The 27984-nt window shown below is 38.4% G+C and overlaps 2 protein-coding genes across 2 annotated transcripts; one reads left to right on the top strand and one right to left on the bottom strand.

The window, feature by feature from the left end:
- The first annotated feature begins 1222 nt into the window (after window positions 1-1222).
- On the top strand, window positions 1223-22988 carry pstpip1a (proline-serine-threonine phosphatase interacting protein 1a). Its single transcript, XM_017711138.2, has 15 exons — window positions 1223-1413; window positions 3195-3295; window positions 3384-3458; window positions 3593-3627; window positions 3746-3852; window positions 5589-5651; window positions 6930-7028; window positions 8011-8056; window positions 8308-8387; window positions 16548-16646; window positions 16770-16866; window positions 17083-17170; window positions 17321-17403; window positions 19231-19343; window positions 20049-22988. Exons 1-15 carry the CDS (start codon window positions 1381-1383, stop codon window positions 20178-20180), a joined length of 1251 nt encoding a protein of 416 aa, XP_017566627.1. The 5' UTR covers window positions 1223-1380; the 3' UTR covers window positions 20181-22988.
- On the bottom strand, window positions 22458-27984 carry tspan3a (tetraspanin 3a). Its single transcript, XM_017711139.2, has 7 exons — window positions 27766-27984; window positions 26396-26587; window positions 26193-26267; window positions 25815-25916; window positions 25282-25434; window positions 25113-25196; window positions 22458-23450 (listed from the first exon to the last, which is right to left on the bottom strand). Exons 1-7 carry the CDS (start codon window positions 27826-27828, stop codon window positions 23358-23360), a joined length of 762 nt encoding a protein of 253 aa, XP_017566628.1. The 5' UTR covers window positions 27829-27984; the 3' UTR covers window positions 22458-23357.

Consider the following 27984-nt stretch of genomic DNA (forward strand, 5'->3'; position numbering starts at 1 on the left):
GCAAACTCCACACAGAGAGGACCCTGGCCGCCCGGCCGGGGAATCGAACCCAGGCCCTCCTCGCTGTGAGACAACAGCGCTACCCACCACGCCACCGTGCCGCCCTGTCATCAAGCTCAATGACTGCAGCATCGCCTGAAGTCAACAGATAGTCAAATCACTGCGTCACCACCTATATGGTGCAGGGAACAAATGAAGCTCTACTCTGGTTTATGGCTGTTTTGGTTTCTGCCATATGGTAGAATTATATAAAATTTTGCCCTAAAAAATGCCCTAAATGTACAAACATTTCCAGAAACCCCTTCTAATTAGCTACTATAAGGCACACCCTTTAGTGATACAGCAGCGCACAGCTTGTATAATTTCCCTAGAAAAGCACTGCGAATGGAACAGGATGAGTCTGAGGTCGCCATGCCCAATGATAAGCATGAAACTGCATTCACTGGAGCACCAATAAGTGTCTCTGGGCTGAGCTGGAGAACTGCTTATATTCATTGATGGTCTTGTGGCTGGATGCAATCAAATCACTAGAATCATGGAATACATTTTTTTTTCACTTTTGAGATAAGAGTTGTAATATGTAAACATTGTTAAAAGTTTTAAATTGGATTCTTCACTCTCCAACCCATAAAGGCTTGTAAACAGCTTGTTTATTAGTCAATATTTTTGTGATGTCATAAAAAAAAACCCAACACATTTATACATATCCACATATTTATTTTAAAGTTAGTTTTAGTCCAGGCTGCTTTTTTTATGAGACACAATACAAGACAGCCAACCAGAAAAGAGCTTATTTACATTTATTACTTCTCAAAGCATGGTAATGAAAACAGCCTGTTTAATTCTAAAGTATAAAGCAAGATTTCAAAATCATGTAAAATGAATTATGACTGGTTTTAGTGTGTAAAACCATCCAAATATTATTTACAAAATAAAATGTATCATATGGGCCCATTAAAAAAGTAGAGGTTGTTAGTGCAACAAAATCACTACTAACAAACCTTGATTTGTGAAGAAATGTTGGATGAGCAGGTTTCTACACAGTTGTGTACCACCTGAGTACAAGTTACTGATGCTTATAACTTTTTCAAAGCACTACTATTCAGCAGGTGCGACCTATCCAGTATTTAAATGTTGACTACAAGCAAACTGTTATCTTTCAGCCAGTCTGTGGTCAATGACATAATACAAAAGCTCTTCCTCATCCTAGTCAAACGTAGGCACCACAAGTGAACTGCTGTGAGGTTTCTGGTTTCCTGTGCGTATTTTTCTCGTGCTTTTGTTAACCGAATTTTTGCTTCATTTCTTTCGGTAAAGTGCTACTTGTTCAAGTTATATTTTGTTAGGGAATCACAAGGAATCATAAAAGGAGACGTAAAGATGACAATGTTACAGTTCAAAGATGCCTTTTGGGTAAGTGACCCGGCACAGCCCTGACTGTACGTTTGTAACTTTTGATGATTGCAGATGAAATTTTATAGTTATTTCAGATGAGATGTTTCAGTTACACCACAGCGCAGTTGGGCATATGAGTATTGATAGTGTATCAGTTGCATAACTGAGTTTTTGCAATGTTTCTGTTTGAACTGAAGTTTTAACTACTTCTTGGACATTTTGAGAACACGAATGGCTAGAAGCTACAGATTGTCATCTGTACAACTTACACTTACAGTTCTGTATGTGCTAACAATTGTGATAGTTCTTAATACCGAACAAAACACTCAAAGTAGATCACCTAGCTACTTATTCAGAGAATAATGCTTTGCCTGAGCCAGGGTGAAAGTGTGGGGTGTTTCTGTGTAATTTTGATGACAGGAGGCACCATGTGTCAGCATTGTCATGGTGAACCACTTCCATGCTATTGTGGGCTCCCAGTGATGAATTGCTGAGCTCTGGCTCCAAACTGTCACAGCTGCAGTGTACAAAGCAACATGGAAAGCTTCTGGGTTGATTTGCACCATAGATCTCGCTTCATGAACCTGTTTCAGCTTGGGCATGTTAAGAGGTGTTCCCAAAGCAGACAGTTTGAGCACAGTTCTGATCTGTTTTTGTTATGGGGGAATCCTATCCAAATGCCTACATAATTATACAGTTAAGATGTAAACAAAGCTGTTCAGAGTGTTTTAATGTCAAATGTGCCATTCTAGAGAAAGAGTCAGAATTAACCAGTGGTTAAAGGAATCATATGTATGAAGTGTTCACTGCTGCTAAAAATGCTATTACTATTCATAGAATAGAAAGCTATTACATGAAATCGGTGTGAACCCCCCCAAAAGTTATTTTGGATGGTTACTTTTGGCCAATTTGTACACTTTGAAATTGTTTGTCCATTTTTTAAATTATGTAATAAAAAGTAAAAACAAGAAATGTGGTGGTAAAGTCAAATCAAATCAAATCAAATTTATTTATATAACGCTTTTTACAACTGATGTTGTCACAAAGCAGCTTTACAAAAATGGGAGGTAAAGGTGTTTGTTGTGATATCGGTATTGACAAAATAGTTCCCCCCCAAAAAAAACATATTTTTTGGATTTACCACTACTTTACCAATATCTGTATTACATATAAAAACTCAGAAGACAAATAGAGCTTCATTGGTTGTTTGGGATAATAAATAAAACGGTTATATTTGCATTTGAACATCACCACCCCTGGTTCCTATCATCACCACCGTATAAAAATTAGGCAAGAAGTTTCACCACAATGCACCATTTCACATCAGAACACTCTGTTTGACTTTTATAACATCTCACGCATTGAATTACTCAGAAATGTTAATAAAACAGTGGAACTCCCCTGAAAATGGTGAAGAAGCAGGGAGCAAAGCATAGAAAGAGGGTCTAATTCTGTGTGCTGAAATGGAAGCATGGCACATGACTAAAACAACAATCTAGGAACAGTTTGAGGCATAGTATGGTGTTTTATTTCCTACCTCAGAAACCAGAATGTTTGCCTTGATTCCAGAATCCAGGATGAGTAACCTTATGATGAGTAACCAGTATGGAAAAATGTTCTTGTGATTTAAAACAGGCCAAACTACAGCATGTGCTAAATATATGGTCATCATTAAGATATACAGTGCAGCTTTGAGTACTCCTCTGGATTTAAATTTGCTGCTATGAGGATGCCCCTGTTTATGATTATATGATCCAGAAAAAAAATACTGAGATAACAGCTCCATTGTTGCCGCTTAGGGCACAGAATTCACCAGCAATGCTGGCTATGAAGCTCTCACACAGAGACTCTGCGATGGCCGGCGGACTTGCAAAGACATGGAGGAGCTCTTGAAGATGAGGTGATAACTGCAAATGATTTTTTTTGTCTTGAGCAAAATTCTAAGTTGTGAAGTTGTGTGGTGAAAGGTGGCCTTCCACTCTTCTTAGGGCAATGGCTGAAGAGAGGTATGGCAAAGAGTTAGTAACTATTGCACGAAAGACTGGAGGCCAAAGTGAAATAGGGTAAGAGGATACAGCTCATAATGATAATGAATAACTGATAATGAATAGTAGCGCAATACAACTGTAAATTAGTCTTGAAAGTGAGTTATTTCTCTGTATATGACTAACATTGCTGTCTCGTTTTTTACTTGAAGCACTTTAAAGATATCGTTTGATCAACTTAAAACACGTAAGTGTCAGGACAGAATTTGTTGTTCTTTTTGTCAATTTTTGTACAACCACATCAGTTTGATCTGTGATCTAACTTCTTATGGGCCACTGACAGTGCCATGTCATTTATATCACAGAAATCGAGAACATTGGAAATTTGCATATCCATCTATCAGGGATGTTAAAAGAAGAGGTCAAGCGCATGGAGCAGTTCAGAGAGCGCCAGAAAGAGCAGCGCAAAAAGGTACATGTGGTATCTCACTGTAGCACACCAATCATGATCAACAGCATGGCTTTGCAATTATGCTTGTTTTAGAGACAGTGGGTTGCTTCCTGTGGACACCCCTCTATTTCAAGTTTCATCAGCCCACAGTCAAACTGCAAGGCTTTTTTTTTCTAGTTCTCAATTCTCAGTTGTATGACTAGCAAGTTAAGCCTAATAGTTTTGCTTTTTTCAATAACTCTCTTTTCTTAATGGACTAGTGTATTAAGGGACAATTTTTCAAAATATATTCATAATTAAATGGTTAAAATGTGAAAAAAAGTCATACAGAGTGGTTTGAAATACTCTATTCCAAAGAAACCGAGTCAGAATTGTTGACAGTGATGGTGATATGAGCCAGACATCTGAATCGTTATATGTCCCTAAAAGCAACACTACAGAAAACTACATGAAATGGTCCATGGATAAACTGTCAGGTGCATGACACAATGTTTTATGATAGTTTTGGCCTAAAATGTTATTTTACTACATCCATTCATGGCAGACAGATACAGTCCTACCCAAAGGTTTGGACACTCCCGGTCAAATTAAATGTTTTGTTTTCACACCATACCACTCTGAATGACTCTCAACAATTGAATTATTGGTGGCAAGTCAGCCACAATGATCTCTAACCAAGTAACTTCTTTCTGCGTCTTCTTCTCACTGACAGTGCTATTCTATAAATAAATATGTATAGTACTTCTCGGTATGGGGTGTGGGAAAAAGTCGATTCTAAGAGTCTCAGTGTGTGCTGATGTCCTAGTATAGGCTAAAAAATATAAACGAAAACGCAGACTTACTTTACTCTGCTTTAAGCTTTAACTCAGCTAACTTATAGCCGCTTTCCTCCCCTTTCCATCGGGAAACTTTTCCTCAGAAGTAGAGCAGCTTGTTATAAAATGTCTCTCATCATTCGGCTGTTTTACGAGGCTGAAGTCGCTTCTTATTCTCCAGATTCTTGTTTGAATATTTCCATTCCACCTTAAATTCTGGCTGAGACGAAAGTAAGTTCTTCACCATTTAAGGTGGAGTGGGAAAATCTGATTTTGAAGCGACTTCAGCTTCAGAACTGTAGTGTTTGACAGTCTTAGTTGCAGATTTAACGTACCAGAAAACCAACTAAGGTACTTATAAGTGCGAATAAGTCTGTTCATCTTCAAGTGTTTGCATGTCCCATCTCAAAGATATTTTATTGACACAGTGACCTACTCTCTACCATGAGACCAAATCCGAAGTTATAAAGTTACTAAAGAAAACAGGCAGGAGGGCTGTAACATGCTGCGTGGATCTTATTTCACAGTAACAGAGCATTTTATCGCAGATAAGTGGCAGCAGCATCTCATGTGCTCCAAACAAAAGCAGTGAATGAGAGCCTTCCAGTTTACTTACCACATCACTTCCATTTGGTTTATTAATAAAAATATTGGAAGTAAATTCATTGTGGACTATTATATATACTTTGCTTTAAAAGTAACTAACTGTGTCTTCACACAGTAAGAAAAAAGAAATCCTGTATAGAAAAAAAGATGCATCAAGATACATCGATAATCATTTTATAATTGCACTGCAGTCCTCTGAATCATAATCGAATCGAATCGTGAGGTGCCAAGAGATTCCCACCCCTACTTCTCGGTATCTCAATAGTTTAACATGCAATTTAAATTTTCTTTTAAGATGTGATGATGCTTTAATTACATATTTATACCTTGCTGCAGTTTGAGGGAATCATGGAGAAGGTTCAGAAGACCAAGGTTGCACTGTACAAGAAAACAATGGAGGTGAGCCTAAGACTTTCTGATGAAGCACAACTCTTGAAATGAGCATTATTTGTTTTCTGTTTCCATTGGAGTCCATACAATACTGTGCAAAAGTCAGAGAGCACCATTGTATGTACTTTCCAGTTAAAAAAGCCACTTAATACAAGTTAATCACTTTTCAGGAAGGAGTTCAAAACTTATTAAGAGATATAGAGAAAACCAGGGACTCCTAACAACAGTGTTGTTGGATGACCACAAATCCTGTCCCCATCAAATAGACAGTACTTAAGATTTCATCTTTGAGAGGGAGGAGAAAATCAAGTTCTAATCTTGCTTCAGGTCTGAAAACATCCAGAGGTGTTTCTGTCCATCCATCCACTGATAGAAGACATTCAACACTATGAGTCTGAAAGGATGTGTAACTGTCAAGACACCATTGCTCAGAGAAGGACATAGACTTAAAAAAGTTTTTTAGAAAAAGATTTAGAAAAATTTGCAGATCAAACAAAGAATCTGTTGGTCTGATTATGTTGGTCTCAACATAACTAAATATGATTAGGATTACTTGGATTGTGAGAAGCAGAAAATACAACTAAGTTCGAATAAAGACTGAACTTCAGAGGTGTGGAAAAATATCCTTGGAGATTTCTTTCAAAAACAGAAAACAAGTCTCCCAAAAAGAATGGATGCTGTAATAAAGGCAAAGGATGGGTACACTATACACCATACCAAAAAACTCTATATTATGGGTTCTGGCTTTTGCACAGCATTGTATGTATTGCACGCAAAGAGACTTGAATTTAATTTGTGTTTTTCATGAATTCAAGAAAATTCAAGGAACTGCAAGTCTATTTGTGACAGTGAGAGAACAAGAGAGCTACAGAACAGGAAGAGGAAGAAGCATTCAAAACCGATTTAAATCGGGGTGCATTTCCGTGCACTTGTGAGTGTATGCATGTGTGTGTGTGTGTGTGTGTGTGTGTGTTCTTAGTTCAGGAAGTTACACTTCTCTGCCTGCATAATATTTCTGAAACACACACACACACACATGCACAGGGTTTCGCAATGCTAGGTTTCCCTATTCCTCATCTTTGCAATTTCCTGAAACATGCATTGTGTTCACAAACACATTATATCTCTTTAGTCACTATTTGTTGATTGCAGTTTGCATGAGAAACTCATTATTTGTGTTCCAGGCCACATTCATAAAGCATAGAGCTTGTGCCTAACCATCAAAAATTCTCCATGGACCCAAATGGCATGTAGTTAACAAGATCAGCTCTTCTTCATTTCTCACAGTCTAAAAGATCCTATGAGCAGAAATGTAGAGAAGCAGACGAGGCCGAACAGACAGCAGACAAGATCAACAGCACTACCACCCCCAAACAGGCTGAAAAGGTAAAATACAGTTTTAGAATTGTATGCAAAAGTTTAAACAACCCTGCTCTGTTTTGTTGATTTTAAAGTAAAAATATGTACACATTCTTAAAATTTAAAAATGGCATTTGTTGCAATGTTGTATTGCATACTTTCTATTGATTCACTGAATTTAACATGTTGGGGAAAACAATATAAAATATTACATTTTGAAAGTGTGTTCTCTGGAAAGGATGCATACTTATTCTCACTTATAAACAAACCCAAACCTTTGCATATGTTACCTCTAGTCTATTTTACATATAGCCTCAAGTGTCTGTTACAAGCATCTAGCAGAATTAAAGGAGAATTCTAATGATTTATCAATCTTTCTTCATAAATGGCACTGGTAAGATGTAAAAAAGTAATTCAGAGTGGTTTGATGTGACATGTGCCACTCAAGAATCTTTCTGGCTCAGAATCATTCACAGTGCTAGTGATAGAACCAGATATACAAGTAGTTCAATGCCACTAAAAACTCTCTCACAGAAAGCTATTACTGGAATTGATCAAATATGTTGCCCAATGCCTGAAACATTGTTTTATGATGATGAATAAAACTTAGGTCAAATCTCTTTTAAAATAAAAAAGTATTTTCATACATGGCGAAGAGATACATTTAGGCATGTGTAAGGCAAAAATAATCCCATAATCCCAAAAGGAAACTGTAAAAATACAAAAAAACATTTTGAAATACAATGAAATAGAAATTATTTACACATGCATCAGTAGGAAACTTTGTATAACATTCTACCCTGTCATATCCTATGTAAAGAATAACCGTTCCAAAGACGATTGCTGATAAACATTCTGATGAAATTGGAGATTTTAAACCTTGCAGACTGCTTTGCTAAATGCTGAATTAAAACATAATGGAAGATATTAATTTGTTTTCCCTTGTGCTGTTAGAATTCTGAGCAAACACATAGTGATTTGTACTATGACATTCGTTTATGCTTCACAGCTACAAAACAAGGCCAAACAGAGCAGAGAAGCTGCTGGAGATGCAGGTGAGAACTGAACCTTTATTGTTCAGCTAATTTAAATGTGGCCTTCTTTGAAACTAGATTTGCTACTTTCTTAAGAGAGTTCTTCTCTCTCTCCCTTGACAGCACAGTAATATTTCATGTCTTTTTATTTCACACATAACCGTGTGTGATTAATGTAACCCAGACTCTAGATGAGAAATGATTTCAGTTTAACAGCTGCTTCAATTACCACATCAACTCAGCAAATTCATCTAAAACATCTCTTTATTCAGAGAAACAGTACATGTCAAACATCGATCAACTGGACAAGATTAGACAAGAATGGGAGACTACGCATGAGAGTACATGTGAGGTAGTGTAAGACGCTCTAAATTTCACCTTCTGTTGACAGCATTTTGCACAGCACACATCTCGATATACTAAAGCACACAGGCGCAGATAGATCACGTCTGCTCTTTTTTTAGCTCTCTGATAACCTCAGCTACCGCAGCTGTCAGCTTCTGTGAGAGCCAACAGCAATTCAAAAAGACTAGAAATTCACTCAGCTAGATGTCTGCCAACATCCTCTCCACCCACACGTCTGTCCACCTACAAACTAGAGACCCAGAAACCCAGTAACTGTCTACCAGAGCTATCCGCTTTAGTAAGTGAACATTCAAAGAAAGCTACTTTCCTATTAAGCTACGCTAGCCATGAGATGCTGACCGCAAATAGAGGGGAAGTCATAAGCCGTTTTAAGCATTTAAAGATTAAAAGATTAAAGATTTATGGGGACCTTGTACAAACCCATTTAGATTTGGGATGGGACATGTTTACCACTGTGTTTCATCACCTCTTCTTTTATCAACACTCTGTAAGCATTTGGGAAATGAGGAGACCTATTTCTGTGATTTTGAAAGTGAAATGTTTTCCCATTCATACTCATCATAGGATTTCAGCTGCTCGACAGTTCAGGGGTTCATTTGTCATATTTTTCATTTCATAATCCTCCAAATGTTATTGGTGAGTGGCAGTCTGGACTGCAGACAGGTCAGTTTAGCACCCACTCTTTTATCACAGAGCAATGCTGTTGCAATACATGCAGAGTATGGTTTGACATTGTCTTGCTGAAATAAGCAAGCCATGGCATGTGCACTAATGCACCCCTACACCTTCATGAATACTGGCTTTTGAACTGATAACAAGCTGAGTGGTCTTTAGCCCAGAAGGCACAGTGTCCGAATTTCTGATTTGTCGGATCACAGGACACTTTTCAACTTCACCTCAGTCCATTTTAAATGAGCTTGGGCCCCAGTGAAGGCAGCAGTGTTTCTGGATCCTGTTCATATACGGTTTCTTCTTTGTGTTTTATAGTTTTAACTTGCATTTGTGGATGCAGTGATGAACAGTTTTCACAGATTGTTGGTTTCAGAAGTGTTCCTGAGCCCGTGCAGTGATTTTCACTTAAGAATCACATCTGTTTTTAATGCAGTGGTGCCTGAGGGCCCAGAGATAATTGTTGCACTAGTTGCTTGGGCAGTCTTTCACGGGGTGATGAACCCCTCCCCATCTTTACTTCTGAAAGCCTCTCTGGAATGCTTTTTAATCATGTCACTGGCCTGTTGCCAATCAACCAATGGGTGTATTTTTTTAGCATTACACAACTTTACCAGCCTTTTTTTGCCCCTGTCCCAATTTTTTGGAAAGTGTTGTTGGCATCAATTTCTAAATGAGCAAATATTTTTCAAAACACAATAAACTCTGTGGAGGACTCTGAGGGACTCTTCTTTTCATTATGGCCACACTCAGTGTTTGGCATGTACACAGCTTTTTTTTTTTTTTTGCAGGTGATGTTCCTGGCATGTTATAGCTCTAATAGGTACTATTTGCCACTTGGTTTGCTGCATAGTAAGGGTGGGCCATACCATCAAATTTTCTATTAGTTTGATACTACGTATCACCAAGGTTAAAGTCCCAATATTAATACAGATGCTGATCCTTTTTACTCGTAAAACTGCCAAATATATTGGCTATTTAGTAAAGTGCAGTATCTTCAACTGATCTGCTATTATTCATTCTACCTCTTCTGAATGAAGGCTAACACACCAGCCTCTGGTGCCCAGGGGCTAAGTTGAGCAGAGCTCTGGCACCTTTTCTTTGTGTGAATGGCGAACTCTAATTTGATGGGAATATAAATGACTTCCATTGCAGTCTTAATGAAATTCATTAAACTATTTGATGTGATAAAGTCTCTGTACACAGAGACGTTTTTTTGTGCAACTGTCTTTTGTCAAGAACGGCCGGGGGGTGGGGGTGGGGGGGCAGTCCTGAGTTGGAAAAGTAAATAACATCACGAGCATTTTTTTTTCTGTGCTGACAAATAAGATCAAAAGGAAGGCTATACTGATGGTGGCATTGCACCACACTTGATAGTTAGTAGTAGATCATTTACTAAATGGGTGAATAAACAGTTGTCTGTCTGTACATATCAAAACAATAGCACACTAGCACATGTAGTTGACAACTACAACTCTGGTATGTCCATTTCACATTGTTCTGTTGGTTTTCACAATCATAAATGTCAAGTTCTTGTAGAATCCTTCCTGCTTTTTCATATTTAATTTGCCAAAATACTTGTTCAATATACCTCACATTTAAGTAGATTAGTGTTTCCCAACATGGTCCTTGGGGGCCTGTCACTTAGGTATGAAAGAAAGGTGTGGACCATTTGCAGGGCCTGAGGATTGGGAAACACTGATCTAGATCATCTGAAAGTAATTCTTAAAACATTCTGTGTCATAGGTAGGTAGCCTAAAGCTTTCACTTCCACATTTGTTCAAACCTTCAGCCTGCATGTAAATGAGTGTATACTAAATTTAATATCTTTGCACAATGATGCTGTTTAGCCTGTTTAGCCTAGCTGTTTTGCAAACTGACTGTTTCTAAGTGCACTCATATTTGCACCTAGCTAGCAGTGTTTGTAGGTATATATTACAAATTATAGTGAAGTTGGTTAGTGATGTCAGGTAGTAGGGCTGGGGTTTCCAAATCTGAGTGGATGGCATTGAAGACTTGGCAGTAAAGTGTTACAGAGAACTGAAGAAGTTCTGTAAGTTCTGTGGATAAACTTTATTGTCTGTACCAGCAGTCTGCTACAAACAAGAGGCAGCAGAGATGGGTGGCATCATTGTTTAAACGCTTTTGTGTGATTTTCATCTTAGTCAGAAAAGAAGTTTTGATATCATTTTCATGACAAACAGACAAATAAATAAATTGATTTAAAGAGGGCCTGGGTTCGATTCCCCAGCCGGGTGACCGGGGTCCTCTCTGTGTGGAGTGTGCATGTTCTCCCCGTGTCTGCGTGGGTTTCCTCCGGGTTCTCCGGTTTCCTCCCACAGTCCAAAGACATGCAGTCAGGTCGGTTGGACATGCTAAATTACCCCTAGGTGTGAGTGTGTGAGTGACTGTCTGTGTCTGTCTGTCTGCCCTGCAATGGACTGGCGACCTGTCCAGGGTGTATCCTGCCTTCCGCCCGATGACTACTGGGATAGGCTCCAGCACCCCCCCGCGACCCTGCCGGAGAAGCGGCTTAGAAAATGGATGGATGGATGGATAATTAAGTCACAAAGACAGCAACATCTTATTGGACTATTAATTTTAATCAAATTCTCATGATCTGAGTGCTGAGTCCTCCCTGTAATACTGCGTAAAGTAAACAATATGGCTCCTCCATCGTTGACGCTCTACACCAAAATCCCACTTTTAACCTCTGGCCACAAAATACCGCTCGATTTTTGTGTCATAGTGTACCACATAGCATTCAGCTATTGGTGTACTAGATTTAAGCCAGAAGAAAACCACAAAAAGCCATAATTGTTGACAAGTGGCTTGACACATGGTGCCTGTGTGTGCGTCTGTGCGTATTTGAGGAGCAGACTTTTGCTTTCAACTGTACTTGAAGGCTAACATGGGACTGGGGCCCTCTCCTAGTTCTTGGTCTAAAAATGACTGCTTTGGCACCTGTCCATTTATCCTGGCTATTGAAAAATACTAAACAAAAGCATCCTTTGATCTAATTTATATAAGAATGTTTTATTCCAAGTTATTTTAGAGCATTTTCATTAGTCCATTGTCTTGAGGAATTATTGTACATTCTTCACATGTTCCACAGTGTTGTGTATCTGCACTTAGGGCTGAAGGATTTGGGGAAAATGTCTTATCATTTTTTTCCTTATATTTTCTCACCAATATTGCAATTGCGATTTAAATTCCATTATTTTGTATTAATTAATTTCCCAGCCTGTTTTTGGCCAAGAAAACTAGAATATCTGGCTTTTTCTGGCATGAATACAACAAATGCTTCCAATTGATGTAACTCATCTACAGGCAGCTGACAAGCTCTTTGTAAGATTATTAGATTATTTATTGGATTAAATTTCCCCATTTAAAATTTAAGACAATTTAAGACAATTTGATAAAAATAATGAATATTTCATTCCTATCTGCACTTTTTGCTGTCCTGTGTAATGAAATGTCGTTTAATGTTAGATCATGTGGCTTGAAAAACAACATTTCATTCACTTGACTTAATACCCAAACTAAACAGGCCTGCTTTTTGTGACATGGGCCAATGTGTTCAAAGGTTGCTTTAGTTTAAATGAAAAGAAGTGGGAAAGATGACAGCACTCATTGCTTTGTTTGGCTATAGCTCCAGGCACAATTGGGTGTTCTAGCTGTTTCCCTGTGCTGATGTTTAAATTTGAAATGAGGAAGATAAAAGCATATGAAAGGCTAATGTGATAAACCTAATTCGAGTTTGACACATCTACCTTCTGTTGAGTGAGCTTGATGCTACAACTGCTACTTCCCTTGCTAATGTACTTCCTTTGCTTACCCCATCTCATAAAATAAGTTTGTCAACTTTGATAAGAAGTGTTATTAATTAGATGCACTGCTATTGGCTGAATTTGTCTTAATGCATGAAACAAATCCACTCATTTAATTTTACTCACAAAATGATAAAAAATTGACAAAATACTAAAGTATGATTGTCTGACTGTCAATTTATGTTTACAAGATATCTACTCACATGAAACAGGCCCACTCTGTTGAAAACATATTTGATTTAGTTACCTGAATGCTTTTATCTGGCTATGCAAACTTAACTGGCCACATGTGCTGGATGGATGGAATTACTTTGGATGTAAAATTACACAGTGTGGACTACCTAAAGATTGGGGCATAATGAACTCACTTATATAGCAAACTGAAAGTGCATCTTGAATTAGCAGGAAGGATTGAAAACATTCTTGTGTGATTGTGAAAATCAGCAGGGGAGGGGGAGAAAGTGCCAAATCATATAAACATGCAGCTCCAAAAAAGGAACCCTCAGGGCCTTCACACCCTTTAGAAATGGCCATTTCTGTGAAATAAAAAAGCACACATGTCTATAATTATTATTTAATGGGCTTGTGCACACTATATTTAAACTCTAAAAGTATTGTAATGTTCCTACCTTATTGTTTGGAAACAAAAGGGTTAAACTCTTCACCTGCCCAATACAAATTATTCAGTCAACATTTTTTTCTCTGTGGTATCTAGGCAGATATGCTAAGTGAGCTCTCACTTTGGCTAGGCCTTCAGGAGCAAAACAGAAGGCTTAAAACATCAAAGTAACCACCAACATATTTAGAAACTGACAATGGAATCAACCAACACATTTTGATTTACAGTGGGTGGGACCAATTCCATGGGAAGGTCACCTAGGCACCTGGAAGTCCTAGATATCTTAGTGATTGAATAGGAGCCGCAGTCTAAACAGGTTTTAGTCAGTTGTCAGGAACGTAAAACAGCAGCAACAGCTCTTTCCGGAGCTAAAATACATATTACAAGGTAAAATACATGCTAATGTGTCTGTTATAAGATTCAAATAAAACACAATGTCTTATACAAGTTTCAAATCTATGTGTTTTATATAGAATGGGCAAAAAATATTATTGTAATTCACTATTAGCTTAGTGCATACACACTACACACACTAGAAAATTAGTTAAACTACACACACTAAAATTAGTTAAAATTCTTACTTTTTGACATTTATGACCTGAACTGAAGGCCTAGCACTAATAGTTTGCCACTGCAGAGGAAAGATCCTGGGACATTAGAAAATGAGCTGTGAGATGCAGGAATGTAGCTGTCTAGGGGTTCCAAAGAATATATTAGACATCATTTACGTTTCCATCAAACTGTAGTTCTGCAGATTAGCTCCATCTACTGTTTACAAAAGCCAAAAGTCAGGAGTAGTATAGATTAGGTGGACTGATACCAAAATATTGGCAAATCTGACCCTGACTTTGACAAACTCAAGATAATATAGAGAATTTTCTTTCAGCAATAATTTTAATATTTATTCATATAATGAAATAATTAGGCTGCACAAGAAAAAGTAATCGGTAGGGTAAATTCAGCAACTGTGGGATGAGTAAACATCATGCCTCATTACTCTTTGAGGGACAGGATCCAGTCAAATGTAACTATCATGAATGATTACCATGACCTCTAAGCATTTCAGATGTGAGATGAAAAAGAATAGTCAGATCAAAGTTTAGTATAATGTACAGATATGTCCAGCACCGATTCTTCAAATTGCGTTTAATGTCTGTGGGTTACAGCCTGAATATAACGATAACCATATTCATAACCAAATTCAATATGAGCACATTAATAAAAAAAGAAAACTATCATTGGAGTCAATAATCTGTGATAAGAGCACAGAAACACTGGACTGTATTCTGTAGTGTTCCTAAACTAGAGTAAAGTAGAATGCAAACATTGCTAATGCTAAAAAATACAAAGCTAGTAGGAACCAGTTAGCTTCATGCAAAGTCATGATGGTCTTTAAGATACTACAACCCCAATTCCAATGAAATTGGGACGTTGTGTAAAACATAATTAAAAACAGAATACAATGATTTGCAAATCCTTTTCAACCTACATTCAATTGAATACACTACAAAGACAAGATATTTAATGTTCAAACAGATAAACTTTGTTTTCTGCAAATATTCACTCATTTTGAATTTGATGCCTGCAACACATTCCAAAGAAGTTGGGACAGGGGCAACAAAAGACTGGGAAAGTTGAGGAATGCTCAAAAAACACCTGTTTGGAACATTCCACAGGTGAACAGGTTAATTGGAAACAGGTGAGTGTCATGATTGGGTATAAAGGGAGCATCCCTGAAAGGCTCAGTCATTCACAAGCAAGGACGGGGCGAGGTTCACCACTTTGTGAACAACTACGTGAGCAAATAGTCCAAAAGTTTAAGAACAACGTTTCTCAACGTGCAATTGCAAGGAATTCATCTACAGTCCATAATATCATTAAAAGATTCAGAGAATCTGGAGAAATCTCTGCAAGTAAGCAGCAAGGCAGAAAACCAACATTGAATGCCTGTGACCTTCGATCCCTCAGACGGCACTGCATTAAAAACCGACATCATTCTGTAATGGATATTACCACATGGGCTCAGGAACTCTTCAGAAAACCATCGTCAGTGAACACAGTTCGTCGCTCCATCTACAAGTGCGAGTTAAAACTCTGCCATGCAAAGCGAAAGCCATATATCAACAACACCCAGAAACACAGCTGGCTTCTCTGGGCCTGAGCTCATCTGAGATGGACTAATGCAAAGTGGGAAAGTGTCCTGTGGTCTGACAAGTCCACATTTCAAATTGTTTTTGGAAATCATGGACATCCGGGCCAAAGCGGAAAAGGACTGTCCGGATTGTTATCAGCTTAAAGTTCAAAAGCCAGCATCTCTGATGGTGTGGGGGTGTGTTAGTGCCCATGGCATGGGTAACTTGCACATCTGTGAAGGCACATTAATGCTGAAGGGTACATACAGGTTTTGGAGCAACATATGCTGCCATCCAAGCAACGTCTTTTTCAGGGACGTCCTGCTTATTTCAGCAAGACAATGCCAAGCCACATTCTGCACGTGTTACAACAGCATGGCTTCGTAGTAAAAGAGTGCGGGTACTAGACTGGCCTGCCTGCAGTCCAGACCTGTCTCCCATTGAAAATGTGTGGCACATTATGAAGCGCAAAATACGACAACGGAGACCCCGGACTGTTTAACAACTGAAGTTGCAAGAATGGGAAAGAATTCCACCTACAAAGCTTCAACATTTAGTGTCCTCAGTTCCCAAACGCTTATTGAGTGTTGTTAAAAGGAAAGGTGATGTAACACAGTGGTAAACATGCCCCTGTCCCAACTTCTCTGGAACGTGTTGCAGGCATCAAATTCAAAATGAGTGAATATTTGCAAAAAAACAAAAAGTTTATCCGTTTGAACATTAAATATCTTGTCTTTGTAGTGTATTCAGTTGAATATAGGTTGAAAAGGATTTGCAAATCATCATATTCTGTTTTTATTTATGTTTTACACAACGTCCCAACTTCATTGGAATTGGGGTTGTAGTAGCAGAGACCACATTGTAACACTGAAGATACTTTGTTCGAATTGTTTCAGGTTTTTCAGCAGCAAGAAGGCGACCGCATCAACATCTTGAGAAATGCTATTTGGGTCCATTGTAACCACTTCTCAATGCAGTGTGTCAAAGATGATGAGGTAGGTGCATTTATTTCAGGTTTATCTTGGTTAGATTCAGGCATGCTAGCAAGGTATGTTATTGTGGCAAGCTAACAGTTAATGTCAGTGTACTAGTTGCTGTTTATTTCTGTTTGTTTGCAGTGTTATGAAGAAGTGAGGACAGTGCTGGAAGGCTGTGACATCACAGCAGATATCAACAGCTTTATAGATTTAAAAAGAACTGGAAGTATTCCACCAGGTCAGTATGTGTTTAATTCCCCCAGAACTGTTTAGCCGGTGCCTTTAGCAGCTTGTTTCCAGGATCACTGTAATTAAAAATCATCAATAATAATCAAACAAATAATAATAATTATAATAAGCAGTTTTCCAGTACAGGTTCCTTTATGATGATTTGTTATCGGTTATTACTATCCAAAGGGTTGTATGATGCTACATTTCTCTGTTGCCCCTCTAGAGGCCATCGTATTTGAAAATTATTACAGCCGAGATCCCTCAGATGAGAGCAATGGCACTGCCCGCTTTGGGGGAGGAGTGATGAAGAGGTATGTATTCTTAGCATGAATTTACATGTGTTGGTTAGCTTTTTGCTTAAAAATTTACATGTCAGTAAGCCTTTCTCATATGTCCCTCACTAGGCCGCATGTGGAGCCATATTTAAATTAATCTGTGTACTGTATAACTTTGTTTTTCAGGTTTTCTAATCTCTTGCAAGGCAACTGCTCTGGTGGTTCCAAAAATACCAATGACGTCTCACAGCCAATAGCTCCCTCTTCTGGTATGTGTACATCATTTTGGCTGATAATGTTTTATTTTGTCATTTAATTCATGAGACTTGATCTTAGTGGTGTGGGATTTTTGAAGAAATATGTCATTAAATCACCTTTAAATAAAAGTTTTGTAATAATCATTGCCTTAGAAATGATGAAAGACGGAGTTATGTGCATAAAACAGAGACAGACAGGTCTATAAGTATTTAACTGAGGCAGGCAGACAGGGACCGGAACAGCAGGCCCAAAACTTCCAAATATGGATTTTCCGCTCCATGAACAGCTAGTGTAGGCTATTAAAGAGATCTCTGACAGTGAGTGCACCTGGCCTAGGAGCCTTGAGAAGTGTTGCCCATTCAGCAAAAACAAGCCTGCTGTTAGTGAGCAAAATAGATAAGAACCAATAGAAACTAGCCCATCAATCGAAATTAATGAGGAGAGCACCCAACACTTGGTTAAGATGACCTCATATGCCAGGATAAGGGAATTATGTTAAATATAGGAAAGGTTCCTAAGAAAGCTATAAAAACAGTTCTATTGATTGGTGAACCCAGGATGTATCAAGAATAGGTGGAGCGATGATCTCACTCTTCTCACCCCAGGGAGGGGTGATGGCTTCGCTCATAGATGGTATAAAATGTATGGTTTTTGAAGTGTCTGTACATTTTGGCTTTCGGGGCGCCAACTTGTCACACTAATAAAAGTGGGCCTTTTCTTCCCTTCGAACCGAACCTGCGGCTGAAGTTTGGTTTATTCATCTGACTTTGATTTTTTTGCAAGATTGATTTTTCACTTTTCTTTAACTTTTGCAAGAACACTTTTCCAATTCTTTTACTTTGCTATTCTTTTCAAATTAGAAAACAGATTAAATTAAAAGTAAAACTTTGATTTGACTTTAATTAATTAGTAACGTTTTTTCACATTGTCGGGAACTTCGGAGCGGAGGACGGGGAGCTCTTTGGTCCCGACCGTGGCTTGGGACTGATTTGGTCAATCTGCAAAAGTCACCATTCTTTTTTATAGGTTGAGATTATAGGCAACAATATTATAGCCAAAAAATGCTAAAGTGGCCAAACATAGATGAAAACTGGGGAGATCACTTAGCACTGAAATTCTACTGATTTTTCTAAACTTCTGGATAATTCAATTGCTAAGACAAACAAAATCATTCAGAGTGGCTTGATGTAAAATGGTACAACTCAAATTTCTTTTCAGTGGTGGTGACAGAAACCATATCTGACAAAACTCTCAACCATCAGGCAGCGTAATCCATAACGTTTTGTCTAAATGGCGTTTACCATTTCAGACGTGTTTTTTTATATCACTACACTTGCCATTGGTTGATAAGCGTCCCTACAACTCAGAGCATTTCACATGAATGGTTTTGATTACATCTTAACAATTGTAATAAGCTTAAATTTTATAGAATCAGTGCAATTGCCTTTTAATTCATATACTTTTTGCTCTCTACTACAGATTCCCCAGTCCTAGCCCTGGAGTACCTTTGCACTGTCCTGTTCCGTGTTTACTTAGCTCACTCTAACACACCTGTTTCAACTCATCAGTTACATATCAAGCTCTTCAACTGTTGAATCAGACGGTTCCATATAGGGAGGGAACTATGCTGTGTAGGGGAACTCCAGGACTGTCGCTGGTAAACAGTATTATATCAAAGGTGACATCAGTATGATATCAAAGGTTGTTTAGATCTATTGTAGAGCATTATAGTGTAGTTCAGGCAAACATGTTATGGCATATCTTCCTGTTTGTAGTCACTGTCTTATGATTTCTTAAAATACTATCCAGTTACCTACATTTTTGTATGTAATTCCTAGGAGACAACTCAGATGGAGTTTATGCCTCTATTCCTGGGTTTGCAAATGCAGCTCCAAATACAACTGACCACCAACGAGAAAAGTACCAGGCTCTGTATGACTACAATGCTCAGGTCAGTTTTGGTGTCTAACACCAGTTTTATCATTTCTCCCATGAAAGGAAATGTTAAGATTTGGATTGGTGAGCTATTCCTAGATCATTTGAAGAGGGCAATGCTTTATTGGAGCATACCAAAAAAAAGGTACACAAATACAGTCTCATCTTATTGCAAGATCAAGGGCTCAGTATCCTACATATTTATTGTACTTTTCTCCCTGAGATCCACTTACAACATTAATTTTTACATTACCACTTTCCAACCGCTTCTTATCCTTCAGAATTATATTGTTTTGTTACTGTGGCCTTGAGACTGATAAAAGAGGAGTTCTGCTCTGTTTGGCTGTACTTCTTGCAAGAAGCAAAAACACGCCTTGTAACTTTTAGGCTCAACAGGGGATACACGTAAATGAATTGGTTCTGCTGACATGACAGAAACAATGGACAGCATAGTTTCCAAACAATATTTACATATTTCTTTAAACTCTTTTATTTAAACAAAAAAAGTGACAGAAATGATACCACTGAAATAAAAGCATTGTTGGCCAAATTTAGTTTAAAGTTTGAACTCAGTAGAAACTTAGATCAAGGGTAGGCAAACCACCAATCAGTATCATTGTTGCAGCCTACTAGTTGCACTAATTCAGTGTCAGTCTTGTTCGTTGTTGTAGATAGGACCATATGCAATATTTGATCCAAAAAGTGTTGTGACTTTTTGCAGGGTGCAGACGAGTTGTCCATCTTGATAGGGGATGTTGTTCTGGTCGTGGAGCAAGGAGAAGATGGTTGGTGGACAGTGCAAAAGAATGGGCAGAGTGGCCTGGTGCCAGGCTCTTACCTGAACAAGATTTGAGCGCAATTCAGTCGCCAATGCCTAATGTCCATGGACTTATGCCCTCTAATAGGCGTTAGAGCCCAAATTAATTGTGCCTGGATCAACCTTAAATATTAATACAGTGCCTAGGATCTAGAACATGTTTTCATAGAGGTCTATTCATACAGGTCCTGGGTACTGTATTAATATTTAAGGTTTAATGAATCATGGCCATGTGTAAATAGATCATTGTACTTATTTTGTTAACAGAAAGATACATATTTATTTCTTGACTAGAAGAATGTATTTATTGTTAATTAAAGGTAAAGAAAACCCAAGTGCACAAAAATAAGAGTTATAACCAGGCATATTGGGCTGTCTGTGATTTGAGGTCCTGGATAATAGGACAGCAAGCAAATCTGAGTGTGAGTGGACTTGCTATCATAATATTACAGTACGTTTTGTGTATATTCACTAGTAGATGGGTAAAATGATTAACACAAAGCAAATATTACTTGTTATGGAGGTAATAATAAAGAATATCATCACTGTCCAAAAAAAGGCAGCTTTACAGGAGAGGCCAAAAACATTCTTCACAATGTACTTCCATGCAAAGTTATTTTGGAGCATTTCTATTGGTGTATTCATCGTGAACGGTTTTACACAATGTAAAGGGCAGCTGCTGTGCTCAATTGATGTTAAAAAATGAAAATTTTTGGACAGCAAGGTTATTTATATAGACCACAATAAATCATTTACAAATTCACCCCACACTACAATACTGGGGAGCTGCCAGGAAAATGGCTTCATATAATCTTTAAGCAAGCCAGCAGATTTTAACATCATTGGTCAATTTTGGGGTTATTTTGTAATTCTATATTATACAATAAAGTAATTTTAGTACATGATGACATTTCAAGTAAGATATTTGTATACTTAAAATACATTCCAGCCAAACAAATCTGCCTGAAATATGCTTACTCGCCTCTTACAGCGGTGCTGTAATGGTCTCTAAAGCAAGACTTCCTGGCTTAAGAAGTAGGAAAGGCCCTTTCTCATGTATTTTACAGGTGGAAGTGTGGACAGTGGTTGTCAGCCAACTGAGGTTAGCACTACCTCACTAAACAGGCAGTATACTTAAAATGCAAATGTTTTTGGGCAAAACGATGCAGCGGTTGGTCCTTGGTGCTGCGTGTGCTGCTTCCTGAGCAAACTTTTATGTTTAATGTTATTTGTTCAGAGATCTCACCCCTAACACCAACTGGTCCGCTGCACAAAGTGAGCTTCTACTGGTGGTAAAACATACACTGTGCTATTTTTAAGCACATTTATGGCAGTGAGTTCAGCAGCATTTCAGTTTTGGTTGGTTTTGTTTTTTTATCTGAAGTATACTGCTAACTTAATGCTAGCTTGCACCATGAATGTAAACTCAAGCATGTTAACAATAGTTGCCTAAAAAAACTCTTCCCTTCTCCTTGTCTATTAATAATAGCATTAAAACCAGAAAAAAAGTATATTTATAAATGTAAGTGCAGATTTTGAGCACATTCTGTTTACCACTGTGAAAAGTTCCCTTCCACTCCAGTTTCAATTGCTGTCATCTGTTTGTAGGCCGTGTCATATTACAGGTTTCATTTTAGATCAACCAGTAAAAACTGCATTTATCTTTAGAAGTCTTGTCTTACATTAGCTTGCAAAATGCTAATGTACTAGATGTGACTCATGAAGCCACATACACCGAACAGTTACATTAATATCCAATTACTAAAGCCAAAGACTCTCAATGCTTTAGTTATTAGTGGTATTAGAGGGAGGACTTGTCTGCCTTATGTGCATCTGTAGATCTGGTAATGATAGACGATATGTCTTGCTCCTCAGTAGGATCTATTCGAAGCATGGCTTTAGAATAATTCTATATCCCCATCCCTGGGAAAAGCCTGACCTTTAGCCTTGTTCTACACAAGCTTACTGCTCAAGTTTTTGAGCCGGTTGCTCTGACAAAGGGCCTCAACAATGATTTGTCTGAATGGCTGAGAGAACCAGGGAATTCCTGAGAAGCATGAATAAGGCCATGGATCTGATTGGGCAGAGTCAGCTTCTAATGCTCTGTTTCCATGCATGCTGTTAAACCAACAACACTAATACTGCTAAAAAATGAATGTTAAGCTGGTAATAACTGCCAGTCATGGGCAAAGCATTCCTTTACAGTAAGCCTTCATAATAAAAGTATCCTGTGTGCACTCAGTGATCATGCAAATGGAGCATTGAGAGTAAAGCTCATCAAAAATATTTTATAAAAATGGCAACTGACACTTATTTGATGTCAAAATTACGTGTTTAATTTGCTTTCCCTTATTCTATGTACATTCATTTCAAATGTTGATGCTGTTCTACATCGCTATAGATTCTCCAAAGCAACTTTAAAATCTACTTCCCAGAATACTAAACTCCACACAATAAGCATGGGAAGGAAGAAAATTAAAACAATGATAAAATACATGGTAGGTAGTGCATGTAGCGTATTCCACAAACATTAGTTTTATGTGTAATACCGGGGTAAATTTACAGATGTTCCTGAAAGTTCACTTTAAGATTGGAGTCATGTTGCTGAGCAAGCCAGATCTTGTCTGATGCTGCCAGTGTTTCTGGTGATGGGTGGTATAGCTGAGACAGCAACAATGCAGAGCAAACTTCTAACCCATTAAAGACTTCACCTATCCCAATATATTCAGAAGCATGATCTCAACGAAACCTGATAAAATAATCAATAGCTGTACACATAGTGCAAACTAACACATGAGGAAAGCTTGAATTCCACATTTTCTGTCCTTACAATAATGCCATCTTTCACATGAGCAAAAATGCTCAGTCTTGCAGATATCAGATAACCAAGAAGAAACAAACAAAAAAAAACCTCATGAACATGTTGGTTGTTCGCCATTTCTCAGTTTGGCCTTTTAGCAATTTGGAAAAGGAAAAAAAAAACAAACAAACAAAAAAACATTTAAAATAAAACTCAACCGTTCATACAGAAGCACATAAATAAATAAAAATACACTAATTTTGCTTCACCCATCACCAGTGCACAGTGTGAGCGACCCTGTCTAAACTTGTGTAGCTGAAAGAGGAGGGCATGACCAGTGTGCTATCACACACTGACACAAGCCTGAGCCCTGTGTGTGTGCGCATGTGTGCGTGTGTTCTTTAGTAGTTCATTCATGCGTACGTTCCTCCGGTTATCAGAAGCTCATAGGCAGGGTCCCGGCCTCTACGACACAGCACCACACAGGCACACAGCATCCCAAGCATCTAGGACAAAAATGGGAAAGAATATATTTACTACATTTACTGATACAGCAGGGTCCACGCTGAAAAGCTAGCATTTTTTTCCATTTTAACCAGGAAATAAACAATAGAAGGTTTTAAAATTTAAAGAAAAAAGTAAAAGGATTTTCACTAGTGGTTTCTGATTACCCCACTGCATAGAAAAGCTACAGTGCACTGTAGAGGAAAGTCCCACAGTACTTTTGGCACAGTGACTCAAAAAGTAACAGAGGCACAAGGACATAACTGTGCTTGGGTCAGCATGAAAGCAGGGAACCACAGAAAGAAAAAGCTCTTTGTATTTTTGCCAATAACGAAACTGAAAAAAAGCTGTGAGAATGTTTTCCCTGGGAAATGATGAACTGGAAAGTTTTGTAAAATGCAGACTTTAATAACTTTGAAATAAGTGGTTTTGCAAAATGCTTTCCTTCTAAAAATGAAGGACGATTTACAGAAATACAAGCAAGTCCAGCTGATGTGGAAAGTAAGAAACCAAGGAAAGACTTGCGATATTTAAAAATCCATCATGACCAGGTCTGAATTTGCAAGTCGTCTATAATGATAAACATATGAGTACCAGCAGATGTTTACTTTCACTAAAAAACCACCGTATCAGATATTTAGATTTCAATATAAAAACAGATCATTCCCATATTATTGCATCCCTATTGATCATTACTGAGAGAGAGATTTTAAAAAACTGAAGTGTAAAAACTTAAAACTAAAAACAACCACAAGTGTTAAAGAGGAAAGCCTGTCTGCTGCAACCTAATCGCTGATTGACTGGCCCGTATCTTAACATGTTAATTATTAAAATGGCTGACTCAGTTAACACATGGGGTGGAATGTAGCCTTCTGATGTGATATAAGCCTTTAGAATAAAATTTTAATAAGCCCTAGAACACATTTGCATGTTCATGAATGAAATTTAATGCATGCAACATTTAACAAGGTAACACTGCAACAAGTGAAGTTCTGTCTCCAAATGTCTACCTCAAGGTCAAGATCTATGAGGAAGAGGATACAATGGTACCAGTGTGTAAATCATGGGTAACAGTGTTCACAACTTCTATACTACAGAAGTTACAATTGGTAAATCTTTGGCTAGTTTTACACAGTAAAACTCTCATGCTTGCAATGAACCTAAAATGCATCGTGTTGCATTATTTAAAGTGTCCCGCAACCCATCTGAAACTCCTGTGCAGAAGTGTCTTAACTTCATGGGGCAAGTTTCATGAAACAGCCAATCTAAACGCAGATAATGCATTACGTCACTGCGTTGAATCACATGCTTTCAAACCAGAGTTCACTGGCTCAGTGGACAAGAAAACAAATCAGAAGACAGTTTACTGGGTGGTTGAAAAGGAGACCACCCTTCACCCTCCGACTAACTCAAGACTGATAGCTTGTATTTATTTTTATTTTTTTTTAAACTGCTAAACTAGTGGAGTAACAATGTGTTGGGTGTTTTTGAATTACTTTATGTAACCGTGAAGCACAGAAATTAAGCTACAGGTATAAAAAGTTTAATCACATAAAGCCAGCATTAGATGCATAATTGACAAGTCTCCAGGATTTCTGCATATGGTCACTGAGATCACATAGGTTGCTTGCTTTGTTGCATGTCAGAGCAGATTAGGTTCATACCTGAATTGCAGCAAATGTCAGAGCTGCCCAGATGACATACATCATGATCTCCTTCAGTTTCTTCACAACCAGAGCTTCACATCCCTGAGAGATTAAAAAGAAAACACTGTTTCATAAGATGTCTTTCTATCAGCACCTCTCTTATTCATATACACATACACAATCTCACCTCAGGGTAGAGGTCTCCGGGGCGGGAAAGGGAGCCAGTGCAGTTGCTTGCATTGGGTTTGCAGCAGCTCATTGGTACACTATTGTTCCGAGACTCGTTAAACCAGCGTGTGTTCTTCCAGTCCGAGTAGTTGGCGATTCCACAGCAGTGGAGCTTAAATTTAATGCATGCAAAGTAATCATCATGGTTTTCATGCCAAGTGCACAGTGACAGTACACAACATATAAGAATAACTACCTCATTCACAAGGGCTGAGTAATACAGATGTAAAATGTGATGTTAAAAGTTGTGGAATGTGTGTAAGACACAAACACACACACACACACACACACACACACAAGTGTAAGGTCACTTGATCCATTCTGTTATTGCTACCTTTAATAGGTATATTTCTTGGGAAAACTCATGATAATCATGCAGCCCTATCACTCACAGAATTCCATTAACAAGATTAAAAGTTGTACAAAGCTGCACATTACTCAATTTAGCAAAAGGTGTTCAGGTTTTATTTAAGAGTCATCTAAAAGTCTCACCTGTCTTTGCACATAGTCAATAGCACGACTGGGGGCGTCTGTGTTGGTGCCATTGTATTCATTGTAGACCTTCTGGATTGAATGATTGACCTCCTCTTCCACCTAGGAAAGGATCATAGTTTGTATCAGTGATGTATTTCTAAATTATGTATTAACTCTTATTATTATTTTGGAGAAGAAAACAATAAGATTAGTTAGTCTAGACTAGTAAGTGTATATCAGCAACGAAAGACTTAGTGGTATTAAATGAAGCACTTTTTGAGTAGATGGCCTATATTCCATCTATGACGGTTTTGATAACTGTATTATTCAAGTCATGATAGAAAGCCGTGCAACTCCACCTTTAAAAAACATTGACCTGCCTTTAGGCAGACTAACCTTTGCTCTGTAAATGTAGCCAAGCACTACCACAACCACCTCTGTCACAAACACCAGCATGAGGATGATGACAAACTGGAAAGCAGGAATTCAGGATATACAGTTCAAACAATAGACTGTTAGACAAAGAAAAACCATTGAGAAAGTGCATATTATGTAATTATAGGTTCACAGTGAGTGTGTGGTTTTATGGGTTTACTGACTGTAGCCAGCCCACAACGGCTTTCCCGGATTGTGGCACAGCATCCAATCAGACCGATGATGAAGAGGAGTGCACCGACAGCAATTATGACAACAGCAGGGATCAAAGTGTACACATCCTCAAAGAAGTGGTCATAGTCATCATATGTGATGAACACGTAGGCACCGACATAACATAGGATCCCAGCGGCAGCCTGTGAAAACACTGCATGTCAGCTCCAAAATCGAAAAAGAAGAACGCCATGACTCAGAGCCAAGTTTTTATCGTCATAAATAAAAGCCGCTAAGGAACGCTTTAAAAGAAACGCACCGTAACCATAAGATTTAGCTTAAAGGTACTAATAGATCATAAAGCAAACAGACAGTAAGGCAACAACTGCAAAGAAGCAAGCTAACAAACAAATAAATAAAAGACTCCCTACGATATCACAAAAGGAAGATACTATAGCCAACGAGCAGTGATCTGATGGAAGGGTTTCTTGTTCAAATGGGGCACAGTAGTTATTTTACTTCCAAAAAAAAACAAGACTGAATCCAGCACTGGAGACAAGTAACAGTTCCTCACTTGTTGGGTAAAACAGTCTAAAGTGGATGCAATGGATGATCAACCGCAGTTCAAACGGACGACATGCACACTGCGCGAACTAGCTAACCTAAAACAGATATGCAGGCAACCAGGAGAACGTAGACCTCAGTTTATTTACAGTATCTTCTAGAATTAACTCTGGGGAAGCACCCTTCTTTCTCAGCCTTCACAACTACTGTACTTTAAATCACAATACTACACAATGTTTTACCATACACACAGACTCAGACTGCTGCGTTAACTTCACAACGGAAACTTCTGCCCATGTTTTTTGTGGTTATGTAGCTAAGTTACCAATTTAGCTAACCTAGCATAGCTAGCTAGCTAACAAACGTTGACGCAGTGCGTCTAGCATCTGAAAAACAGCGTCGCATTTAACTTCTGTTTCTTAAATGTTGTTTTGTTTTTTAGCTCTGCAGTAATCAAAGTAAACAAAGAGCAGAAACTCGTCCACGTTAGCAAGCTAGCTAGCTAGGTTAGCTAGCTAGCCTGGCCAGTTAGCAAAGTTTGATAACAATCTACATGTAACCGGGTTCCCAGAACAGATTTGCGCTGTTTTTCACTTTGATACGAGTGTCCATTCTCGTTGATAAAGACATAGTTAGCCATCATATTTGTCAAGAAACATTAAGCGCACTAACCCTAGCTAGCTATCAGTTTGGCCGGTGGCGACTAGCTAATGTTAACTGTGAAAAAATGCTGCGTAGACGCATCCATGCTATCGAGCTAACTAGCACGGGCTAACCCAGCTGACGCATCCACAATTTAGAGGTCGCTTTGGCTTACCCAGAAAATGAGATTGAGGAAGACCAGCACGGTCTTTGAGGAGGTTATACCACACTGCCCCATTGTAAAACTGCAGTACAGAATAGTATGACTGTAACCAGTTATCGAACTGCTGTGAACTAGTTGTTGGCCGCCAGTTCGGTGGTGTCCATGCCCTGGTGTCTCTCACTGTGTCCCTCTCCGACCGAACGCCACTACAGCAACCAGCTGGAAGGCGTC

The sequence above is a fragment of the Pygocentrus nattereri genome, chromosome 7, assembly GCF_015220715.1.
Source record: "Pygocentrus nattereri isolate fPygNat1 chromosome 7, fPygNat1.pri, whole genome shotgun sequence".
Taxonomy (NCBI): domain Eukaryota; kingdom Metazoa; phylum Chordata; class Actinopteri; order Characiformes; family Serrasalmidae; genus Pygocentrus; species Pygocentrus nattereri.

Excerpts from the sequence above, each read along its gene's own strand:
- pstpip1a (XM_017711138.2), top strand. The coding sequence starts at position 1,381 with ATGACAATGTTACAGTTCAAAGATGCCTTTTGG. Across the intron at positions 3,296-3,383 it reads GAGGAGCTCTTGAAGATGAG|GGCAATGGCTGAAGAGAGGT; the intron begins GTGATAACTGCA and ends CACTCTTCTTAG. Across the intron at positions 3,459-3,592 it reads GGAGGCCAAAGTGAAATAGG|CACTTTAAAGATATCGTTTG; the intron begins GTAAGAGGATAC and ends TTTTACTTGAAG.
- tspan3a (XM_017711139.2), bottom strand. The coding sequence starts at position 27,828 with ATGGGGCAGTGTGGTATAACCTCCTCAAAGACCGTGCTGGTCTTCCTC. Across the intron at positions 26,588-27,765 it reads TCCTCAATCTCATTTTCTGG|GCTGCCGCTGGGATCCTATG; the intron begins GTAAGCCAAAGC and ends GTGTTTTCACAG. Across the intron at positions 26,268-26,395 it reads GCCGTTGTGGGCTGGCTACA|TTTGTCATCATCCTCATGCT; the intron begins GTCAGTAAACCC and ends CCTGCTTTCCAG.